Source organism: Anser anser (genome assembly GCF_964211835.1).
Source record: "Anser anser genome assembly, chromosome: 2".
In the NCBI taxonomy this organism is placed as follows: Eukaryota; Metazoa; Chordata; class Aves; order Anseriformes; family Anatidae; genus Anser; species Anser anser.
In genome coordinates, this window is record NC_139721.1 from 24,836,412 (window position 1) to 24,857,750 (window position 21,339).

The 21,339-nt window shown below is 42.5% G+C and overlaps 1 protein-coding gene across 6 annotated transcripts in view; it reads left to right on the forward strand.

The window, feature by feature from the left end:
- The window catches only part of RAD54B (RAD54 homolog B), a 74,966-nt gene extending 53,792 nt beyond the window's left edge, over positions 1-21,174 (forward strand). For 2 of the 6 annotated variants that reach the window (XM_083825595.1, XM_083825597.1), the window contains exons 11-15: positions 964-1,139; positions 3,377-3,638; positions 4,975-5,041; positions 5,349-5,549; positions 9,089-9,950. In XM_083825595.1, coding sequence (XP_083681721.1) covers positions 964-1,139; positions 3,377-3,638; positions 4,975-5,041; positions 5,349-5,549; positions 9,089-9,309 — 927 coding nt within the window. In that variant the 3' untranslated portion in view covers positions 9,310-9,950. Of the gene's footprint in view, positions 1-963; positions 1,140-3,376; positions 3,639-4,974; positions 5,042-5,348; positions 5,550-9,088; positions 9,951-10,358; positions 14,585-15,351 lie in introns of those variants that run through there. The other 4 variants (XR_014580287.1, XR_014580288.1, XR_014580289.1 and 1 more) reach the window with 4 other exon arrangements.
- Positions 21,175-21,339: the final 165 nt, after the last annotated feature.

The window sequence follows — 21,339 nt, forward strand, 5'->3', positions numbered from 1 at the left end:
CCACATGTCATTGGTACTAGACGTCTCAATTTTCAGTTCTCCTGGAATCCTATCATGCTGTACACCTTATTATTTCTACAGAAATGTTCTCATTCCTATAGGTTAACTGTGATAGAGCTTAGTAATAGTAACTTCTTTGGACACTAGTCGAAGTCCAAGTAAGGTGAGTGGAAATGTAAATGTTCCTTCAAAGAGGTTCTTCGTGACTCTGTAGGAATGTCCACAGGAGACATCCCTGTAACTGACAACACTGTCAAGTAAAGTTTGTTGCTTTTAATTAATTGTATAAGCATTTGATTTTTTTTGTAAGTGAAAGCATAAACCTTTAGAAACTATGTGGATGAACAAAGGACTGTATGTGCAAGTCATTTATTACTGTTGTGAGGTTTTATTAGTTTGGCTTTTTCCTCCTCGTGAAACATCGATTTTCAAATTACAGCAAGATATTACCTGTATTTCTTCTATTTTATTGTTATTACTTGTTAGCTTTTCTTCACTTCCCTTTGCATAACTGAATCCTAATGACAATATCTTTTCCCCCAAAAGTCAATGATTTTGGAGTTCCATAGTAAGCTATTACAGGATTTAGAAAGAATAAACAGAATATTGATTTTTTTTCCCAAGCTTTAGTTATGGCTGTATATCTGTTTGGTTGTTGAAGTAGAGAAGAAGTAGTCAAATGCATTTTTCACTTTTCAGTATTTCAACTTGCTCTCTACTCAGGTGTAAACAACATTTTGGATTAGAGGGTGTAAGCCACAGTAAATGCTATCAGTATTTTGAAACTATGTTTTCAATCCAGTATCGGGAGGTTGTCATGCTCACATGATACACTGCTTTGTGGCAGCTTTCGATGCCTCCTTTTGTCTTTGTAATAAAAAATATAGCAAAGTTTTAAAAATAAAAAAAACCAGAAAACATTTTAGTGGGGATATGAAACTTGAATCCTTTTATTTTCGATAGGAAAAAAGCTGTGATCCGATGAATGATGAACATGATGAGTCCAGTCTCTACGAAGGTCTAACAGATGTCTTTCCACAAGGTTATTCTTCTGACACTTTCTCTGAAACTGATTCAGGAAAATTGCAGGTGCTGGTGAAGTTGTTAGCAGCAATCCATGAGCTCAACTCTTCTGAAAGGTAAGTGTGAAAGAAAGGTAAAAGGGAGATAATAAGAGTGACCTTCTGGCTATGGTTTTGCTTTTCAAATGTGTAGGGACATAATATTCAAAATAAAACCTTTGCAACTGTTTGCAGAGGTGTCAAGCATATTTATGCATTTTACTTCTGTTTCTTCCTTGTTAAATTACTAACCTATGATTTGCAGCTGACATAGTTTTCAAAGTTGCTCTTCATATTATTTCCAGGCAAAGATAATTGTATTTTTCATACTGAGTTCTAGCGACTAGGTTAGAGTTTGCTACAGCTCCTGTGCTATGACAAATTATCTTTACCTACAAAGACTTCCCAACACTTTGTATCTCCTTGAGGCAATTATTTAATGTATTAAAATGTTTGAAATTGCACTAAAATATTTTTAATGACTGGATTATGAGTTCTTTCCCCTTTAATCATGCTAAACTGCTCAGTGCTTGCTGCCTTTTCTGTCCAGGGCAACAAGTCTTAACAGGTGAACTTGCACAACAACTGCGTATTTCCCCCATGGTAAATGTCACTGACATGTAGGAAAACCTCTGTTTATCGTGGGGTAATAGGATGCACATGGCTGGTTATTGTGGAATTGCTGATTCATGGAAATCTCAACATGACCTTGTGTCTCATGATAACTTTTTTATGTACTCATACCTTACAGCCCAGCCATTTCGAAAGTATTTAGCTTTTAACTTTTATTTTAATTGATGCTTAAATAGGGCATGCTGTAATTCAGTAGTGTGAAGTAACAGCAGATCTCTTGGCACTGATGCAATGGAATTTGTTTCTTCCTGATGCTCTCTTCTTACAAATCAGAAATCTGAGCCTGTCATGGGAGTTTATATGCCTAGCATCCAATGAAACCAATGACAGCTAAATATCTAAACGCGCTAGCCTTTTTTCATGTAAGTCAAAAGAATCAGGGGTGTGAAGGAAAAACACCTTTCCCTGTGTCAGTGCTATGGGAGTTGCTGAGTTACAGTTCATGTTGTGGCATTATTGTACAACTTCAAGAACTTTTTTACTTTTTTAATTCAGTGCTATTCATGTTTCTTTTTCTTCTTATCTGCTCTCATTAGCATTAAATAGTTTTTTCAATATACAGAGCCAATTCCAGTCCTCTTTTAAAGTTTGTGTTTCTATTTTTAAGTGAACAAAAAGATGTGAATTTCAGGTTGATTGACAAAAAGTCTATCTTGCAAAGTCTTTACAAACACGTCTTGGTTTTAGTTTGATTGTAGAGGCAACTGTGATAATAACAACAACAATAATAATAACAACAATAATAATATAAAACAATTTTTAAATGTTAATTTGCAAAATTTTCCCTGAAATTGTTTGTAGAGTTCTTCAGTATTTGTGTTTAGTAAAAAAAATTATTAAAAAAAAAAATTAAAAATTAAAAAAATGGATTGTTTGGTGGAATTTTGTTTAGACCTTTGTTTAGACCTCTAAGCAAGATATATCAGAAAATGCCCTAACTGTGATTATTTTTTATGGCTTAAATTAAAAAGATCTTTCTTTGTCCTCTCAGTAGTGTCATCCTCACTAACTTTGAGGATAGAAATTCAAGATTTTCAGATCTTTGAAACTTATTTACTCAAAATGTAAGAGAAATAACACTGACATAATAAGAGTCATTAGTGTAATGAACCAGGAGACTTACTTGTTTTAAAAAAATCCAGACTATATTTTTTGTGATATCTTTCATCATGCCTCAGTCCATTTCTTTTCAGTCATCCAGTGTAAGCAAGAGTCATTGCTTTCTTATCTGACTGAATTTCATGATTTTATTTATTATTCTTTTTCTAGGCTATCTATAGAAGTTCACAGTAGCTTTTTCAATAAGTAGAGTCGTATGTATTTTTAATTAGCTGCTACAACATCCTCTGCAAATGCTGCCTTAAGAGCAGCTATTTTATATTATATATATATATGTGGTTTACTCTGGATCCCTGTAATCTGTGAATTGGGCCAAATTCTGTTGTGAAGGAGAACATTAATAATTTAACATTCAAATGCTTGATGATAAGACTTAATGCATCCAAATCTAGTATGTGCTTCAAATAATATTAAAAGTGTCTTAGGAAATGTGAGTAACCTCATATTGATGTTTAATTTTTGCTTGACTTGTGATTTTATTTTTTTAGTTGTCTTCAATAATTTGTTGTTGTGCTTTAACTTTGACAAGGTCTAAGATGATATTTTTTTTTTCTGCTTGACAGAGTCGTACTAGTATCCAATTACACTCAGACATTGAACATATTGCAGGAGACATGCAAAAGTTATGGATACTCTTATACGAGACTTGATGGACATACACCTGTCTCCCAGAGGCAACATATAGTTGATAGTTTTAACAGTAAATTCAGTCCAGCTTTCATCTTCTTGCTGAGTTCAAAAGCTGGCGGAGTAGGACTGAATCTGGTTGGAGCATCTCACTTGATCCTGTATGATATCGACTGGAATCCAGCTACAGATATTCAGGTCTGATACAACTGTGTATGTGTAGGTTGGGATGGGCATCAAATGAGTTCTTGATTGATTTTGAAATGTCTGGCTTTACGCGTCTTATTGCTACCTCGCTATCACATTATATCTGGGTAAGTACAATACCAGAGGAAAATCTTTCTGAGAAGAAAAGAAGAAACATTTATCTATGTGCATACGTGTATATATATATATATACATCATTAGAAGGACCTTGTCAGTAAAAAAATGAAAAGAGTAGATTCTGGTTACTTTGGAGGAGTGAGTCGTGTATTCCCTTTGTCTTCTGACCACTTTTTAACTGGAAAGTTGCTGTGTTTCTAAAAAGAAAATAAAATTATGATTAGACTGTGTAGCAAGTGTTGCTGTTGATTTGCTGTACATAAGAAAAAGGGAGAGGTCCTGATCAGAATTAAGAGAATGAGAAAATAATGTGGCAGTGACGTTAAAAGAAAGAAAACAAAGCTAGTACCATGCTATTCTTGTAACAGTGCACATGGCCCTAAGGGATTATTTAGTTGGCATAACAGTGTTCAGTTAAAATAGTCCTTTATAATAGCAATTAAAAAAAATCTTTTTATAAGCACATGAAAAGACTTCTGATTATAGATTAATACAAAGTTCTTAATACCTACCTGAAAGAAGCTCCAGTTCTTGCCCCTGCTCCTGTTCCAACTGTGAATTAGTACCCCCATGTGGTCACTTGTCATGTTGCTTTAAACACTGTTATATCACTCAAAATTGCTACAGCTTGCCAAATACTGCAAACCATTTATGAGTACTTGTACCTAATATGTACATGTAACCCTAACATTTTTGACAAGAATCACGTAGTAGCACTCACTTACCTTTTTTTGTTTGCTTGTTTAAGAATTATATGTGAAACTACAATCTTAAAAAAATGGCATAGTCATTTATAAAGATGTATTATGGTAAAAAAAGAATTGGAGATGGGGGAGAATGACAAGTATTCCTGAAATATTAAACTGTTGCTAATGCTTAGAAAAGAAATGTAAAGAGAAAATAAAAGAAAATGTAAAAAATTGCTGGCAGGAGGGATATGAAACCCCCGCTTTCCTAGTATAATACACACAAAGAGAAACATAAATAGCAGAAAGAAAGTAAATTATATTTTCAAAGTAATTTATAGTTAATACCAGAATATTTTTATAAAAATAGTCAAAGACAGCTACTGAAGAATGCTTTCTTTGGACAACATCTTTTTGAATGAGCTAGCAGATCTGGTAATTTGATCAGCAGATGCTAAGTTTTAGCTGAAATTCTACCGTATCGTATGCTGTTAATACTTTTCATCTTTTTTTTCTTTCTTCAGGCAATGGCCAGAGTGTGGAGAGATGGTCAAAAACATACTGTACATATTTACAGACTGCTAACCACAGGTCAGAGATGGTGCTCAAATATACTCCAGACTAAGACAGCTATTGAGATTTTGCCAGTAGAAGAAAGAGAGAGAATGTTTTTGGAAATTATTTATTCTTTTAAAATATAAATAATTTGTTCTGAAATCAGTTAAAATAGCGACATCACATTGACTCATTTACCTTTTCCTTGCTCTTTTTTTAGTAGTTCAAAATAGTGGTTCAGCATTTCCTGTGAATATTGTTGTGAAGAAATGGATTTGACTTTTCTTCTTGGCAAGTACTAGTCAAAAATTATCCCAGTGTATCTGTTGTTTTTTCAATCCAGGCTCAATAGAAGAAAAGATTTATCAAAGACAGATCAGCAAACAAGATCTTTCTGGGGCAGTTGTAGACCTTTCCAAGACTTCCGAACACATCCATTTTTCTGTCGAAGAGCTCAAAAATCTCTTCACACTTCATGAAGATTCCAGCTGTGTTACCCATGACTTGCTGGAGTGCGATTGTATGGGAAACAAAGACCATCAAAGTGAGTTTCTTTTCCATTATCTCTGGACATTGATGAGGAAATACCTCCATTTTGAATATACAGTCTGTCACTGGAGAAAACTCAATGCTCAGAAAAACAGGACTGAAATAATGAGTTTCATTACGGGATCTGCCACATATTGCCTGATTTTTCTGATTCATAGGAGCCCCTAACAAGATGAAGAAGAGAAAAGATTCATTCCTTACCCTAACAACCAATTCCTATATCATGCCTTTTAATTCCTTGAATTATCTATGGCCAGCTGAATTAGTGATTCATTATAATCAAATGCCATTGTGCCAAATGTGGTGTTTTGTTTCTAAATATTCAAGGACAGGAATGATAAATTCAATTTCCAATTTCTTAAAGGAAAGAGAGTCTACTGCCCTAGTACATTGCTTTCCTTTTGGTATAAAATATGTATATGTAGTATTAACAGATATCACAATAAAAAGAGCCAAAGGAATGGCTACAAAGGCACATGTTCTAAACAGACATAAGCAAGTAATTAATTAATAGAGACCTGATGTGATTATTTTGCTTGATGGTTTTCAAGTCTCTGTGCGATAGGCTAGAGCTGTATTCCTCTCTCAACTCATTCTGTCCAAAATGGGGAGGACTTGGTTAGTGAAAGCACAATGCCTCTGTAACCATGACAATGTGAGGTTTTTCCTTATTTTTGCTCCACCTATTGATTTCATTGTCTTTATATCTTTCTTTAATGATTGAAAAATTAGACCTTCTGTTCTTGTATGAGTAAGTAAGTGATGTTCAAATTATGCCAGCCTCCACTTAAGCACTGTTACTGGAGTTGTGTAGAAAACGCAGCTGTAGTGTTAAATCTTAACCAGTCTTTTTTTTTTCTTTTTTTTTTTTTCCCGCTGGTGTGCAATGATGCAGGTTCAGAGATCCAAAGAAATTTTCTTTTACTTCAGTGCTGACCACTGGTGCATATAGTTTTATTTAGGATTTTGCAATTGTCTTAACACTCTTCACTGCTTATCTTATGCTTTGAATGCACATTGGTTCCGTCTATGCAACCACAGCATCAGTCTCTTAGATCTCAGGGCAGAGAATGTAACCAGGACTCCATCAAGGGTAATCGTATGTTGGTCCCAGTGAATAGAACCTTTGTGGTGGTAAATCAAGAGAAACCCTGAAGGTCATTCTTAAACTTTAATGTTGGAAATGATAGAATGAGCAGGGGAAGGTTTGGCTTCCTAAAGAGCACAGGAAAAACTAGCTCATCAGTTCTTTGGTCAAATTGTAAACCATGATCTCATGTCTGATCACCCCAGAATGCAACTACCATTTGTTGGTCTCTTTGCCTTTCCTAAAAATTCCTCTCTGGAATTTTTCCTTTCCAGAAATACATCGAATTACTTTACTGTGGAACCAGCTTCCAGGTCACTAGGAATACATGTTGTCACAGAGAAAAGGCCAAAACCTTTACTGATTTGTCTCCTCCATTTCTAGCAAGTATGATTCAAAAAAATGAACTATATAAGAGCCAAACAATGTAATGCAGATTTCAAAACATATAAACTTTTCATAATGATCTGCATTATATCTACCAGTGAGACTGGATGTTCTTGACCAAGCTCCTGTTGTCCATTCACACTGGGGCCATCTTTAGCAAGCCACAGGAGTCTTGAAGGGAAGCAATTAACTTTGTGTGGATTGTGCAGATGGGTTGCCTGCTATTGTACTGGCTTTCAGATCAGCTGCAAAGGTGTAAGCCTATTATTTTACTTGATGACTGTTTTATCTATGGAGTTAGGAATGCAGAATCTGTAAGGACTTGAGAAGAGCATCTAGTCTAAATTTTCTCCTGGACAGTAAAAGAATATGTTTTATGTCTAGTGCAAATGTGTATCATAAGTCAATAAAAAGGAGAGTCTTGCTTATGGGAGTCTTTACGGTTTCTCCAAAAGCTTAAAAATCTCAAGAGTACTCGGAGTCATCGTGCTGCTCATATCACTTGTCTTTCTTAAGGAGCACGTAGCGCTGATGTGAAAATATTTGATGATGTTTTAAACCAATAGCAGCAGTGATGTGGTTTTTTTTTCATCCAAACTGATCTCTTCATTTATCACATGCATCAGATGAATTGTGAAGTCAGCAATAAGTGACATACCTTGCGATGACCTGCTCTTGTTTAGCACTCTAGGATGCTTTGTTCAAAGTGAATTCCTCACCTTGTGCTTCACAGGGAATTGTCTTTTCCTTACTGTAATATACAGTATACAATATAACATATATTGAACCACTTGGCATAATGTGAATGTGTATTTACACGGTGGTTTACACGGTGAGGTTTTTGTAGCGGGGGGCTGCAGGGGTGGCCTCTGTGAGCAGAGCCCAGCAGCTGCCCCGTGTCAGATCAGAGCCAGCTCCAGACGGCTCCAAAACCATGGTGGAGCAGGTGGATGTGGCCTGGAGGAGGCTGCGGCCCATGGAGAGCCCCCGCAGGAGCAGGCCCCGGGCCGGAGCTGCAGCCCGTGGAGAGGAGCCCACGCAGGAGCAGGGGTCTGGGGGGAGCTGCCGCCCGTGGGGGACCCGTGCTGGAGCAGTTTGCTCCTGGGGGATGGACCCCGTGGTACGGAGCCGTGTGGGAGCAGTTCTTGAAGAGCTGCTGCCTGTGGGCAGCCCCCGCAGGCTCAGTTCGGGAAGGACGGCATCCCGTGGGAGGGACCCCACGGGGAGCAGGGGCAGAGTGACCGTGAAAGAGCAGCGGAGACGAAGTGTCAGGGACTGACCACAGCCCCCATTCCCCATTCCCCTGTGCTGCACGGGGGAAGGAGGTAGAAGAGGGTGAATATGGGGAAGGTGTTTATAGCTTGCTTTTAGTTTCTCACTGCTCTAGCTTTTAGTAATAGGCAATAAATTTTACTAACCTCCCTACTCTGAGTCTGTTTTGCCTGTGACGATAATTGTTGAATGATCTCCCCATCCTTATCTCAACTCTTGAGCCCTTTCCATCGTATTTTCTCCCCTTTGAGGAGGGGGAATGAAAGAGCAGTTGTGGTGGAACTCAGCTGCCCAGCTGGTAAAACCACCACAGAATGTACAGAGTGCACTAGAGATCCACCTCTAGTGTGCTGAGTCAATGAAATAGCTATTCAAACTGTTCCGAACTGGTTGGAATGACTCCTTTGAGAGGAAATAGAAATTAGCTTGAGTTTTGCTGCAACATACTTCTACATTCAGAATTAAAGAATGGGAGCAACCCAAATGTCACCTAAATGGGAAGACAAAAGAAAGGAAATTGCCAGATAGGATATTTCCTTTCCCATCTATTTGTGAGAAAATTCATCTTTGTGCTAGCAGATGATGATTTTGATAAATTTGATCAAAGAGCAAAAAAGAGAACCTTTCCCCTCGTACTGTGGATACATCCATTTGGTTTTCATTGACATAGAACAATTCTGTATGATGTTCTATTTTCTCTCATTTACTATCACCAACTGGCTTATTGATTCAGACTGAAATTCTCTGTCTCAGTTTTCTCTGATTAATTTTTTGCATCATTTTTTCAGATCCTTCCTCAGAAAAGCCTTCTGCATCTAGAAGTTGCCAGCTTGGACAAGACCAGGGGAAGCCTAATTCAAAGAAACCACTCTCTATGTCACAGCTGATGCAATGGAAACATTTCTCCGGGCAGCATCAGGCTCTAGCTGATCCTTTCCTTGAAAGGATCAAAGAGAAAGTTTCTTTCATTTTCCAGAATGTAACGAGTCCAACTTCCCCCGCCCAATAAAACTTGAGTGTCTTTCCCTACCACTTGCATCCTCCTCCTCACAGGTATGGTAAAACAACCAATGTACATTTACCTTTTGTTCTTTTTGCCAAATTCTGTTTCAGGTGTTTATGATGAGGTTTCTGGATAAATGTGATTATACGATTCCTGAGGTTTATAAAAAGTTACAGTTATTACTAAGTTAATCATAATTGCAATAATTGTAATACAGGTTTTTAAATCTAACTTTGCTTTCAAGTCTTCTGTTCCTTTGATATCATAATTAGTAAGATTATTTTTATATGCATTCTTAGGTATGTCTACTTTGTTATATGGTTTTCATTGGATCATAATGATTTATTACTTGTAAGGCTGGCAAGCCATCAGCCACATTTTGTGAGATTAGGCAATGCTATATACATACATATGCTGTTTACAAGAGTCTGGCTGGATTTTTGTTTTGACAACGAAAAGTTATGAATCTGTATAATTGTCTTTACAACAAGGGGAGGTGTTTGTTCCCTTGAATTTACAGTTTAATTATAGTAGAAGCTATAGCCACTGAGGTCTTAAAGTCTGAGGCCATGGCTTATTGTGTCAAAATGTTATGAAATTCACCTATTGCTTTTACTTGGAAAAATAAACAAACTTCATTTCTCAGGCATGCAGAGTACAGGCTTATCTAATTTCTAGCTAACTACCTTTGAGGACACCTTTCGTCAAACACTGGAGTACTGCACACATTTTCACTGTATATTTTTCTTATAACTATATTTTCCTTCTTCTCTGAAGGCACAAAAGCTAGAAATCAGATTACAGCTTTTAAGTGAAGTACTTCAAAGGGCCCAGAATAACAGAAGATTGGATAATTTTCAGAAAGCCTGCAAACTTACAGAATTTGAAAGACCTCGAGCAAGAATAGGGCTGCATTTAGTGCCACATTTTGCATGACCTTTTGATATTTGGAACCTGTTGTGATAGCAGTGGCTCATTAAAAAGCCCAACCAGCTTTCAGAAAACAATCGATTGGTTTGTTCTACATGTTATAACAGTGCTCTCCCTCCCCCTAGATTGTCGTGGAGTTCACAGTCCATCCTAACCCATCATCAAGCATTTTCCTTACATTTTGATGCAGTTTGGGAACTGAAAATCAGATGCACTGACTTGTCTCCAACACAGACATCTATTTCAGAAAGGTTTTTGAGTTTGATGGCTGAATTGCACAAGAAAATAATGAAAAACAAAGTGAGGGAATGATGGAGAAAGACATCAATTATGAACATTTTTTGCCATGCAAATTTTGTTCCTTGGTACAATTAGAATGATGTTAGTAAACAGAGTTTAATTTTTTAATATTTTAGGCTGTCTTTAAAGAGCCTGTTCCTCACCCTGCCTGTGGTGGAGCATGGTGGTGATCATGTTTATCCAGGTGTTTTGCTGTTGTGGTGCCCATTGTCTGCTAGACAAAAGCTGTCTTATATCTTACGGCACCCACAACTTATTTTAATTAGCAAGGCCAAGATTTGCCTGCACCTTTGTAACTCAAGAAAGATTTTAGCTATTCTGTGCAATAATGATTATTGTAATTAACAGTTATCTGACAGTGAAGATACTAGATCTGTGTTGCCCTTAAGTTTGTAAGTTGTGCCCCTGTCTGTCTGTAGGAAGGATGCCAACTTCTCTGTTCTCTGCTGTTGCTGGTCTCAAATGTGGTTTTGTGTATCTGCATGAAAAAGTAGTTGCCTGTTTGGTTCCACTGCTGTTTGTGGGACCTGGGTCATCTCTCCACTGAATACACACGAGTGCACTCTGGTTTGGAGCAAGTCAGCTGGCAACGCCTGAGGAAACTGGGTATATAATAGAAGGAAGTTTGCTCCAGGATCCACACCATGTCACGTTTCATCTTCTCTGACGAAGGCAGTCCCTCAGGGTTATCTCAGCAAGCCTTCTGACCTCACGTGTTGAGTCCCTGCCCTCGGGCAGCCCTGCTCGCTGTCACACCACGCACCACTCCACACAATAAAACGGCAGCTGCATGCTGGCAGGACACACGTCTGGCAAAGAAACCTTGCATTGTTTGGCCTGCAGGGGAGTTGTATTTTGGCAGGTTTTAAATAAATAAATGAAAAGCTGATGCCGGAACACCGTGGAGCTCTCAGGAGGCTGGAGGTGATGAGAGCTTGGACGCACAGCTCTGTGTGTAAAGGTGATCCAGGCTCAGATCGCTGCTCTGGGAAGGATTTCTGGCAGGTGGGCTATAACACTAAGTAATGTTGCTTCAAGGTTAAGAAGCCCAAAGCAGCCTATACAAACGTGAGCTGTGCCCTGCTATGCCAGGTCTCTGGCCGTGGCAGCTGCATGGTGATGGTCAGCGCAAGGCTCCTCCAGCATGCACCCAACCAGCCAGACGGACGCCCCTCTTTAACCCCTCACATCTCTGAGCGTGAAGAACGTGTGTGCTACTTGGTTGTTTGGGTAAGACAACACTACCCAAATTACAGGTTGAATAGGGCATTACACGTGATACAGATTGAAACTCTGATTCAGAAATTTGATGTCTCCTAGAAAACTACAGTTCTCACTGGAAGAACAGGTTGTGGAAAATACAGGGAGCATGAATACGGACTAATTCAGCATGCCATCTGTAATTCTCCCACAGTAGTCTGCAAAAATCCCCAAATGAGATTAGCCCATCCTGCTCAAATAATCATGGTATCATAATCAATATTTTCATACAAAGTGCAGCACGTAGACATGTGAATTTCTTCACCCATAGGTGAAAAATGTCTACAAGGAAAAGGCCCCATGGTGATCTTACCGTGATGTGATTGTTGACTGATAAGGTATATTGAGGATTTCAAGTTTCCACAGGGTCGTGTTGCCCCTTTTCTTAACAAATGTGAAATTCTAGAGGATGGAGAAGGTGGCTGGTGCTGAAAGACGAGTTGTCAGGTCCTAGCAGATGGGCTCAGATGTGGCTTCTGGATTTACTGCCAGCGACACCAGCTGTAGAGCACTAAGCAGCCTTTGTTGCAAGGTCCCACCAAGCAGTACTAGTCTCCTAGACCCAAGACTTGCTCTGCAGAGAGGGAGCGGCAAGGACTGTTGAAGCCATGGTTGTGTTCTAGTGCCATGCTTGAAACATAAGGTGCTGATTAACGCCCTCGGCTCTCTGTTCCAGTGTTTGAAGGATGCAAACGTTCATCCACCTTGTGTTTCGCATAGATCCACTCCAAAGACTAAGGCGGGTCTGCCTAGAATAGGTCTCAAACAGTGGCTTCTTGATTGCAACATGAAAAACAAGAGGAGCAGAAACCACAGGTTTCTGTGGCAAAGCAGCTTATTTTTTTCAACAATACTAAGCAAAGATTGCCAGATAGTCTTTGTATTTTAGCAAAAGTAGGAAAAATACATAGTGTGTAGAGGTATGCATGAGGCAGCCAGTGGCAAGCACAGGGCTTGCCAGAAGTCCCGGTGCTGCTATGAGTGAGATATCGAGGACTATCAGGTTATTGTTCTGTCTGAGCTGACAGATGTCTTAGGGTGCTCTCACGGACACCGATGGGAGCGGGTTTGCACCAGTGGGCGCAGACAGCAGGGCAGGATGAGTCACAAAGGCAGGTGTTCTTAGGGAATGGTCTGCTAACCTTAGAATGGCTTCTGCGGGGCTCTGAATCACACCGGGGGGGAGCGCTGTCAGCCAACCCGCAGATGCAGCAATCAATATTATGTTTGTTGCCAGCCCTTAGCTGGGAGGAGGGGATTTGGGAGAAATTCTTTTACTTCTGGTAGAGGGCACAGTGCCAAAGACACAAACGTACTGCATGTTCTTGGTTGGGACCAGCGCAGATTTCAAAAAGCAGAAGGATGTTTTTTTATTTATTGCTTTATATTGCAACATTTTTTTAAACTGGTTTCATATGACTATTTTTGTTGATTCAGTTTTTAGCCATCTTGGCTCACTTTTTTTTTTTTTTTTGGTGATTTAGATAGTGACCCTATATCATTTTTCATTAGCAGTCTGAATGGCAACTCTATTCACTTCTTGCCAAGGAAATGTATGACAAGTTTGTATCACAACTGCAGTAGGTCTGTGATGAATTCTGACAGCAGGTTGACATCAAGTCCAGTCAAGGGTTTGCCTTTTTTAGAGATCTTGAAGTTCTTTGACTCGTCGTCTGCTACAAACGGGTGCTAAATAATGACCGAACGATTTTGTAATGGAATAAACTCAGGAATTTCTTAAAATGCCAAATATGGAACAAGCTTTGACAACTGCTTGGGGTTAGCACCAGGAATTTGCAAAGACAGACTCCAGCCCTTGCAGGCAAGAAACACACAGAAGGAAAGTAGTTCTTTCATGTGCTTTCCATTGAATGAAAATGCTTGTTTATGTGTGGCTTAAACAAATGATGTGTTTGTGGCTGGAAGATCTGGGAAGGCTATAAAGAACAATGAGGAAAACCACTTTTGGCTTTACAGCATAACTGAAGGATAAGCTGAGCCGAAATCTGTTTTTAACAGAGCCTCCTTTGCACCAAAAGCAAGGCTGCCCTCATAGAAGTGCAGACAGAGACACTCGCAGGACCTGCAGTGTGTGATGCATTGTCCACTCAGGAGGGGATAAGCACCACCACGTCTGCACAAGCACCACTGATTCTGTGAATCAGGACCCAGAGAAGTAATACTGAACGCTGAAACCGACTTGCGAGTATTCGCTGGAAACTTCCGAGCTTAGATGTATTGGTTGCTGCTGTCTTTCACCCAGCTTTTCATCAGCTTGTTGAAATCTAAGCTGATGCGAAGGAAATGTGTCTAAAGACATCTGCAGCCTTTGCTTCCTCCAGCCTGTTCTCTTTTCTTGCAGCCTTGATGCCAGCCTGAGTTCTCCCCGTGCTCCTTTGTTTGCTTAGTTTGATTTACACCCACTTGACAACATATGCTCCTCATTCTCCTTTAATTAATTTCCTTCCAAATAGGCAAGATGTCAGTCACTCTGACAAAAGCCTGTGCCCCTGCAAGCTAGTTTTTTGGTATTTTCTGTCAATTAGCTGAAGGTCTTTTTCCTTTCTTCATTATGACTGTCTTGGCCCAGGCTTTAGTTTTCTAGAGCGTGAGTAAGCTCCTTCACGACCCTTGGCTTTTCAAGGCTCATCCTGATGGATGGAGTTTGCTGAACAATAAAAGTGCAGCAGCCTGAATTTTCCTCCCTCCAGCTGGAACGGGTTGACTCTGGTGGGGTTTTTGTCCTGTCCCGTAACCGGTGTGGATGCAGGGACCTGCACAGCCTCATCAGGTCAGCAGAGTTCTGGGCACGAGTCAAGGCTGACCCATAAACCTCACAGACTTGGGATCTGGATTAGATGCCCAAGGCACTGAGTTAAGTAGATGAACCTTTGTGGGTCGCTCATGCTAATGAAATATTTAATATATATCCTACGAGTGTAAAAGGGGTAAGCAGTCTTTCCTAACACTAAAGCTTGCAGGGATTTCCTACTACAGGGCACTTTTCCCATTCTCTTGTTACTTTGAAACCTTTCCCTTTTCCTGTTTGGGCTAACATTTCTCCCATCAATTTTCTGGTGTCAATTTATTTTTGTGTTGGGTTGAAAGCTTCCACAAAAATGGCTAGTGTACTGCTAAGACTGGGTAGGAGAAAACAGCTTGTTTTGTCCATATTCTGGAATTGGAAACCCTTCTGCTGAAATGCCTCCTTGCCTTCCTAGTTTGAATTAGGAATTAAAAGAGAGATGGAAATAGATGGGAGGAAAAGGCAAGACTTCCATATTAACGTGTTTTCACTGTTCCCCTTAGATTCTGCACCAATTTATAAATATTTGCAAGAAAATGCACTAGGAATATATATACAGTAAAGACTTCTTTGTTTTGAGCAGCTAAAATATCTCCCGATTCCTTCTATACCAGGCTTGTGTGAGGCTCAGAACTGGTAAATTTGACCAGTTGGAGCAAGTGGCATTCCCTCATAGGTTTTGCCTGTGATTCTGGAGTTGTTCTGGATTCTTCTTGTAATTCTTGCTTCTGGTTGTTCTCTGTCCCACCCAGATATCACTACCGAAAAGAAAAAATGCACCACATTTGGTCAAAGGAGGGAGAATGCTGTCCCCCATATTCTGTAATGGATGCTGGGATTCCTGGGTCTCACCCTTCTCCTGCTCTTGGCAAACGCCCATGAAGACACTGGCAAAACTTTTGTTTCCTCTTGGCTGACGTCTCTAAGCTTTTACAGAGCCATTGAATTCTCTTTGCTATTGGTTTGTGAATCACTGCAAATCTGAAAGTATGATCCAGATGGAAATGTTTGTAACCTTTATGGCAGTGCAAACTCTCAAAAAAATACTGATAGCGTTTTGGAAGCTGCAGGTGTTCAGGATTAAACTTGCCTGGTGGACTTTTAACAGCCTTTTTTACATAGACAGCACAAAAGCACATATTCCTTTTCCTTGACTCGTACAGCTAAGAGGATGGACAGTGATCTGAATAAGCTGAATTTTTGTAATAAAGAAAGTTATCATAAAATGGTTGTTGCTACAGCCTGCAGGTATGTGATGAACAAAGCAAGGAGCTGCAAAAAGAGGAAAAAGGGTAACAGGTTAAGGCGGTTAACTGCAGACCAGTTAGGTTGCTGTTTCTTCCTGGATGTACATCTGGGCAAGTGTCTTAAGCCAAAGTTAGGTAAGAAAATTGCTACTTAACATTGTCATGTTTTCTGATACCTTTCAGTCTGACAGGCAGATGCATTGCAACTGATGCACACAGAATTTGCACTTTCTACCCATATGGAAATCTGGTACCATTTATCTCACGTGGGAAATTCCACATTCGTGAATGTTTCTGACTTAGTTTTTGTGTGCCTTTATGGTCCACCAAAAATAAATATATAAATAAAACCAAACCCCCAAACCAACAATGATGAACAAAGCCTGAGCAACCTGATCTAACTTTGAAGTTGGCCCTGCTTTGAGTAGAGGGATGGACTATATAGCCTCTAAATGTTCCTTCCAATGTACATCATTCTGTCATTCAGTGATCTCCTGGATTCTGTTAGGAGTATGGAGAAAGTATAGATCTGCGAGGGAAAGCAGCCACTGGCTATCATCTTCCATTGTTCATTGGGATCTAAAATCTGCAATGGATGTGAAACAATAGAATCTGATCAGGGACAATGAGATTTAAAGACCTGATATGATAAAAGAATACAGGAATTATCTTTTGTGGTGGGAAACTTAATACCAGGCACTATGAAAGCAGCCTGGAAAGGGTTGTGAGATCTTTTACTGACAGCATGTCGGCAGCTCCCTGAAGCCAGTGTTAACCAAGTGCTCTTGGGCATGCGGAGAGCAGTGGAAGCTTGCCTACACCTGAAGCCACTTGAACTTGAAACACCAAGTAACACTTTCCTCAAGTTGCTTTTAGCAATGGTTCTACTCTTTGCCTAGTCATTGAGTCTTTCTGTATGCTGTTTTGCATGACCATAAAATTAAAAAAGGCACAACCCCAAAGCAATTGTAATCGTAATATGTATCTCCCCCATTCTCCAAAGGTGTTGCAAAGGTCTTTAAGAAGTTGATCTAAAATCTCAACCTTGATCTCAGCAAAAGCTCAGAAAACTTTTGTTTTTTTCCCTACCCGCTATGATGGTGTTAGAATCCAACAGACTAGTATTGGGAGGGAAGAACAAGCTGGGGACAAAAATATCGCTGATGCTGCTGAGATGAAACTCTTATGAGCATAATTTTTTTGGAAAACAATTTGGACTTAGTCTCTTCTTCAGCGTGCAGGCAACCTCTGGAAAGAAGCTTCCAGGAAAGCCATAAAAGCCACCTCCTGGCTACAAATGACTGGGCAGAAGCAAAGTTTGCTCATCTGAACTCATCCCTCCTACTGCAGAGCCTTCAGAGCAACACCGAACCTCCCGATGCTTTTTATTTTTTCCATTGCTATCTCATCCCGAGGGTGTTGAGACCTATGCCCCTCAGCTGGTACGTGTTGATGCAGTCAAGGTGTGTGGTGGTACAAATGCAACCAAAACACTTGTGAGAGAACTATTAGGATTGCTTGACACAGGGCCCTTGGCCAAGCTTTGCCACAGCTGTGGGTCTGGGTGCAGACGCACTGCTAATGATGGGAAGAGGAGGGTGGCTAAACCTAGCTATTTACCTGGGACTTCGGAATTGGGAAAGTAAAGGTGACTTCAGGCCACCCCTTTTATTTATTTTTTGGCTCTGGTTCCCAGGCTCCTTCTGGCTGTTCCAGCCCTTGCAGCGGCACGTTCCCCGGAGAAGCACAGCTCGTTCGCAGCCCCGTGTTCCCGCACGCCCGCTGCAGCTGGCTGGCCTGCTGCCCACCTGCGCCGGCCCGCGGGCATTGGGGTAGCAGGGCTGAGGCAATCCGTGCTTCTTCCTGGCGGCGGGTCCTTGCCACAGTCCCAGTTCTGGACCCGAAACAGCTCAAGGGAACAACTTGGGCACACGACGTGACCATCTTGCGTCGGCTCCGTCCATGTCAGAGCCGTCCCAGCTCTTACGCAGAGCCTTGAGGTTAAAAAAAACTCGAGCCGGCCTTGGCAAGCAACTCTGTCGTGCCAAGCGAGTGCGAGAATCGTACTGGCCGGTGCCTTTGCGGAGCTTGCTTTTCATCATTTGTTTCAGAGACAGCATCCACCAGAGGCAGGCTGAGCTTTTCCGAGGGGTGACCTGAGGGTGGCAGCAGCCGCCCGCAGTAGTGCCGGTGCGGGTCGCGCAGCGCTGGCTGCCCACCAGCATGCAAGGGGACTGCAAAGCCCTTCGCCAGGGCTCCTTTGGGGTGAGGTGACAGAGGACCACTGCCCTGTCCTGCATCAGCAGCGCCTGTGACCAGCAGGGAGGCTCCGCTGCGAAGGACACCCCCTGTGAAACTGCTTCCAGACAGAAAAGAGGCACGCTGCCCATGTTCTGTGCTAAAAGCAGCGAGCTCTGTCGTCGGTGAGTTACGATGTGGTCATACCTTTTGGCAGAGAGGGCACACCGAGCGTGTTTAGAGCTGATGTAAAAGGCACGGTCGTGCTGCCCACAGGAGAGCCGAGCGCGGGCACTGCAGCTCCGTCAGCAGGAGCTTGCTACCTCAGTGCTGTCCGAGTGCCGCTGTAAGCACCCGAAAACCTGCCGTCCTAAAACCATCCCGCAGCTGCAGGCTGATCTGCAAAATATCTCAAGTCTCTAAACACCTACACAATCCATTAACGTCCCTGGGGGTAATCTCAGGTCTGTGTTTCACTGCCAAAGATTTGTCACCATGCAGGGAGAGCCCTCATGTCTTTCTTCTAGTGCTGTAGGTACCTGTGGATTCTTTTTTAGGTACCCCCCCCTCTCCCCAGGTGTGCACCTAACTCAGGGCTGTGGATACTGAATGCAGGCAAGGCACCCCAAAGCTGGATGCTGCACCGCTGAGTCTCAAAGCACCTGTGTCTCTGCAACTCCAGCTGATGCTGGCACCCTCCGCCAAGGCCTGATCATGAGCCAAGAGGGAAAAGCAGAAATGACTGCATAAAACTGCTCTGTTCTTTTAATTTCCAGGGCCAGCAGAAGACAGTAGGATCTCATAAGTAACTTAAGGCAGCCTGAGGGCTTCTCTAAATTACAATGCCTGGTAATAGTTCAAAGAGGTTGCTCCATTATAATCCATTATAAACCTTCAGACGTGCTTCAGTGGTGGTTAAGACCATGGAAGGTCCCAGCTCTATCCATTACCGAATTTGGCCAGTTTGCGTCATTGTATCAGGATCCAGGATCATGGTGTTTCGTTTGGGAGGGCCAGAGTCCCGGGGGACAGAATTAAATCTTGCTGCATTGCAATTAGGCAATAAAATCTTGAGACCACACACAAAACTTCTTTCAGGCTACACTTCTCCTGAAATCCTTGAGTAAGAGCTGAATAGGAGAGCAACAATGCTTTAAGTTTGGCACTTTTTTTTTTTTTTTTCCAAATCATCAGAGCCAGTTCAAGCAAGACTGGCATTCCCCCTCATGCCTATGAGCCATCATCCCTTCAGAGTGCTCAGCTGCACTCTGCTGAGAATTGAAAGTTAAAGATCCAGAGGGCTGATCTGCTAAGGAAGGTATCTGAGATGTTGTTTGTCTTTCCCCAGAGCTGTCCATTTTTCACTCTTCGTGTGTGACTGCTTGCACTCAATCTCTGGGTGCTCTCCATGTGCTCAGTATACATCCCATGAAGATATATCTGTTACAGCATCCAAGCCAAACCCGGCTGGGTTGATTCCAGGTTGGTGGAATCTGAAGGGCATTTCTAAGAACCAGGACAGCAGCATCTGAGGAAGGTCATGGGGAGAAATCTGGAGAAATAGGAGGAAACATTTGCCTGTATCACTGATATAAAAATGGGTGCAGCTTCCACTTCATTCTGCAATATCCAGGCAGACAACTTCTGGTGACCATGAATTCCCTGTAGAGGTTGTTTATTATCAGCCGCTTTGTGTTCTGCTTTTCCCAGCCCCATGAAAGCCTACTGAGCTGTCTGGAGATGGGACTGGTGAGAGCTCGTGTTGAAAGAAGGCAGCTTTGAAGCAGTCTCTGCCAAAGGCCCTGATGCGCAGGCAGGTTTAATGACAAGTTCAAACTAATTGCCCAATGTCCGGCCCCTGGCTGCTACCAGCGGTTGTCAGCAGCAGGTCCTGTTTTGGGGCGGCTGAGGGTGGTTGTGCTGCCAGCTGGAATTGAACAAAGTCCTTCCGAACCTGAGCTCTGGAGCTGACCTGGAGCCTCCATTCCCACCGACTTGTCTGCATGTTGGACTCGGTTGTTCCCCATGTGGTCTCTCTGCAGATTTTCACGCTGTCAGTGCTGATCTCCTCTGACACTCCTCAATTCCTTTTCTCCATGGGAGCACCTCTCCGGTTGCAGCCATGGCCAGTGAGGGGCTGGATCCAGGCCAGGGGTCCACCATGGGGACCCACACCAGCCCCTCGGTGCAGAGTAATGGCTTTTATTCAACCATATGATATTCCGAGCCATTTCTCCACCCTCCCCCAGCTCCCCACATAACCTGCAAAGCCAGGAAACATATGGCCCTTTGTTATTACGGCTTCCGATTCAAAGGGTTTGCTACGTGATTTGTAACAAACAACAGTTGTGCCGGTCAGTCGTGCTGATAAGAAGCTCTGATCCTTGTGCTGCCTTGGAGAGCAGGCAGCTCTCTCGTGTCCCAGAGCCCAGCTCCCGAGGTTTGTCCTGGGGCACCGTGGCTGTGGCTGGGGACCAGGCCACAAGGCCTCAGCCCCAGCCTGCCGCCTGTCCCCAGGGTGCCTGGGTGGGGATGCTGCCAGAGGGACCCCGTCCAGACGTGGTGGCTCATTCGCTGCCATGTGCAGTGGGCTGCTGCTCTCTGACAACCTCCCAAGCCAGGCGAATGTGTGCCCTTGCTGGAGAGAATCCAGCAAAGGGCCATGAAGATGGTGAAGGGCCTGGAGCAGCTCTCCTTTGAGGAGAAGCTGAGAGCTGGGACTGCTCAGCCTGGAGAAGAGGAGGCCCAGGGGGATCTCATCACTGTCTGTAAATCCCTGAGGGGAGGGAGCAGGGAGGACGGAGCCAGGCTGTGCTCAGTGGTGCCCAGTGCCAGGACAGGAGGCCCTGGGCACAAACTGGCCCCCAGGAGGCTCCCCCTGAGCACCAGGAGCCCTTCTGTGCTGTGCGGGTGACGGAGCCCCGGCACAGGCTGCCCAGAGGCTGTGGGGTCTCCTCCTTGGAGCCCTTCAGAAGCCGCCTGGACGTGGTGCTGGGCACCCTGCTCTGGGTGTCCCTGCTTGGGCACGGGTGGCACCGGGTGGCTCCAGAGGGCCCTGCCGGCCTCAGCCACCCTGGGAGTCTGTGAGTGGTTGGTTTTGAGGAGGAACAACTTTCAGTGATGGTTTGGCAGGTTATCACCAGTTAACGGTCTGTCTGTCCTTTTTAGGAGAGGAGTTGCACAGTTGTGGTGCTGGAAGTGTATATGAGAGGAGGGATGTAGAGAAACTGGCAGAAACTAGGGAAACTGGTTACT